At 33.7% G+C, this 3,255-nt stretch overlaps 1 protein-coding gene across 1 annotated transcript; it reads right to left on the reverse strand.

The window, feature by feature from the left end:
- Positions 1-507: 507 nt before the first annotated feature.
- On the reverse strand, positions 508-2,952 carry LOC131648285 (pollen receptor-like kinase 4). Its single transcript, XM_058918066.1, has 2 exons — positions 1,329-2,952; positions 508-1,233 (listed from the first exon to the last, which is right to left on the reverse strand). The coding sequence occupies exons 1-2, from the start codon at positions 2,701-2,703 to the stop codon at positions 581-583; spliced, it is 2,028 nt and encodes a 675-aa protein (XP_058774049.1). The 5' UTR covers positions 2,704-2,952; the 3' UTR covers positions 508-580.
- Between the last annotated feature and the right edge of the window lie 303 nt (positions 2,953-3,255).

Raw genomic sequence — 3,255 nt, forward strand, 5'->3', positions numbered from 1 at the left:
ACATACCTTAAGTATTGAGAAATGAAATTTTTGGAATTCAAACTATAGTCCATGTATATCAATCTTCTTGCATGTAACAAATGAGTTATACCTACAGAAGAATTTATTGTTTTTTATAAATCGATTGTTTAATTGTTTTATTAACACTTGGCGTGTGTGTGTGTGTGTATATATATATATATATATATAATTTTTTTATTTTTTCTATTTTGTTACTCATTTAGTACTTTTTGCACTTTTGCATCATTCACTTTATAAAAAATTTGTTCATATCTTCCGTTAACAATATATTTATGAATGCATGCAAGTATTTATACAATTGACGCGTACTAAAATTTTAATTGAAAAAATACTCGATACAAAGAACTAAGAAAGATATAGTTTTATGTTCTAAACCTAACTAACAAAAGTAATAGTACAAACGTGGTGTTGAATGAGTTAGAGAATTTACTGCAAATACCTATGCTATATATCAACAAGAAAAAGACATAGACATAAACTAATTAATTGATTTAAATGAATATATATTAATGTTAATGATGATAGCACAAGAAATGATAGTGGGTGTGACATAGATGAATCACACAGCTCTGTAAGCATCCCTTTCATTTGTGTTAAGGGAGGAAGAGTATTCTCCAAGTCCAATACGATCAATTATCTCACCCTCTTTCAAGTCTTCTATCTGCACAAGAGCCTCTTTGATGTCCAACCTTCTTTCTACATTTTCCTCACAACAACTAAGTCCAATCTTTAATAGTTTAAGCAATTCAGATTTACTATCTCCGACTCCTCCCATATCTATATCAAATATATCACTTGTGCGCTTCTCGGTAATCATCATATTTACCCAACTTGCTAAATCAGAATCACTATTATACTTGGGCGTAATATAGTTCTCTGGGAATTTACCTGTTAGGATCTCCAATATTAGAATCCCAAAACTCCATACGTCTGTTTTCTTTGTAATGCGACCAAGTTGGGCATACTCTGGGGATTTATAAGGCATTATGATTTGTTGGGCATGATCAAGATTTATCAATGGACTGAGGGCATAATCAGTGATTAATGGTTCAAAGGATTCATCTAAAAGTACATTAGAAGATTTGAGATGACCATGAGGAACAATCACACTTGGAAGTGCACTATATAGATAAGACAAACCCCTAGATACACCTTTAACAATTTTCAAACGGGTCGTCCAATCAAGTCCTGGCTTCTGGGAGCTGTGATTACCTACAAGCAAGTAAAAAACATAAATTAATTAAGAACTAAGCATGCCTATGCACATATATGTGTGTATAATTGAAGTAATCATATACAATATATACCATGAAGATGACTAGCCAAGCAACCGTTATGAACAAAGGATGATATCAAAAGTTTCTCTTCTCTTCTATAATAAAAAGCAAGTAAAGGTAGAACATTGGGGTGGTTGAGGTTTCCTATCCTTCTCATATGCTCATGGAACTCTTCTCTTGGCACATTATTCATTTTCTTATACCTCTTTACAACAACGGCTTGACCGTCCAAAATCACGGCTTTGTATGATGACCCAAATGAGGCACTACCTAGAATTTCTGCGGAGGACCTTAACAAATCTTGTAAATCAAAGACTATTCCATCTTGACTTAGAAATATAAGCTTCCCTTGCTCCCCTTTTTTGGAATTACCATGGCTAGGCTGGTCTGGTTTAGGACTATTGGGATCATAGTGATCGGCCAAACTTTTCGTTTTCACATAAATGGCAGGAGGCTTAACATATTTATTGGAAGCTTGCATGTGTAATTGTGAACTTGTTGAAGGATTCTCATCAGCTAATTGTTTCCTTTGGGACCTCAAGCGACATATGATCAATATTGAAACCATAATGGATATTATAAATGCTATCGTAATCACTATAAGTAAAATATTCATAACAATTATTTTGGACAGAATACTATTCTCCTTCCCTGATGGACACACGTTTGTCAAAGGTGGGCCACATAAAAGCATGTTTCCACTAAAGGAAGATGGATCAAAAGTTGTTAGAATAGGAGGGATAGGACCCTCTAATTCATTGTTAGAGAAGTTGACAATCTTAAGGCTATTCTTGTGTTCAAAATTAGGTATCTCACCTTTAAACTTGTTTGAATCAAGCCTGAGGACGACGAGGATAGGCAAAGTGGATAAAGATGATGGGATCTTACCACTGAACTCATTATTAGACAAATACAATTTCCTCAATCTATGCAAATCCACAAATGCATTATCGGGTATCAATCCTGAGAAATGATTATAAGACAAGTAAAGGGCCCTCAAATTGGGCAACATCTTGATGTTAGGCAATGGACCCACAAAAGTATTGTTCATCAAACTAAGTGTTCGCAATGCAGACATTGAAGAAAGAGATTCCAAGTCAATATTACCGGTTAAACCCATGCTTTCAAGGCGTATCCCCCACACCCTATCATTCAAACAAAATAATCCCACCCAATTTGGAATATTTCCAGAGCATGGTGGTTTGGGGTTTATGGATGGATCCCAACTGCTAAGGGACACCACATTTCTCAATGATTTCTTGAACATCAATAGTGCATCAACATCAGAAGATGATATTGATACGCCTTTATATGAAAGTAGTAATAATAATACAAAAACAGCCACAAGCTTGACATTATTGAATGCTGTAGGTGCGCGCACAATCGAATTAGAGCGCGCGCCCATTAGCACTGACTATGAAAATATGATTGGGATCATATATGTAGCTATTGAATCCTTTTCTCCTTATTGTTATTAATAATAATTAACAGCACCATCTTTGATCATGAAGGGCCGAAAAGGATCAAGGTTGATGGTGTTGTTAGGGGCCAAGAAAGAGTATGTTGTGAAATTGTAGTAAAGGTAATATTGATGTTGCTAACAAACAAATCAGAGGAATGAACAAATGAAAGGTATCATCAAAAGATTAGTTGTGTGTATGAGAGGTATAAGGACAACCTCTAATTCCATTCCTTCTTTCTTTCTATTCTATATAATTTAAGCGCTGAAACCGTCTCCTTTTACTTAGTTTAGATTTTCCATTATTAGATTTTAACAACTTAGTATTTTATTATGTATGCATGATTAAACTTTAATATACAAAGACATATAATATTTTACCATCATTTATTTTTAAATTATATTACTTTTGTATGTAATTTTTCTTGTCATATTCTTGTATATGTCGTACTAATTATTTTAAAACATGATAGTAATTTAAACTATCGTAATGGTTAT

This window comes from Vicia villosa, linkage group LG2 (genome assembly GCF_029867415.1).
Source record: "Vicia villosa cultivar HV-30 ecotype Madison, WI linkage group LG2, Vvil1.0, whole genome shotgun sequence".
Classification (NCBI taxonomy): domain Eukaryota; kingdom Viridiplantae; phylum Streptophyta; class Magnoliopsida; order Fabales; family Fabaceae; genus Vicia; species Vicia villosa.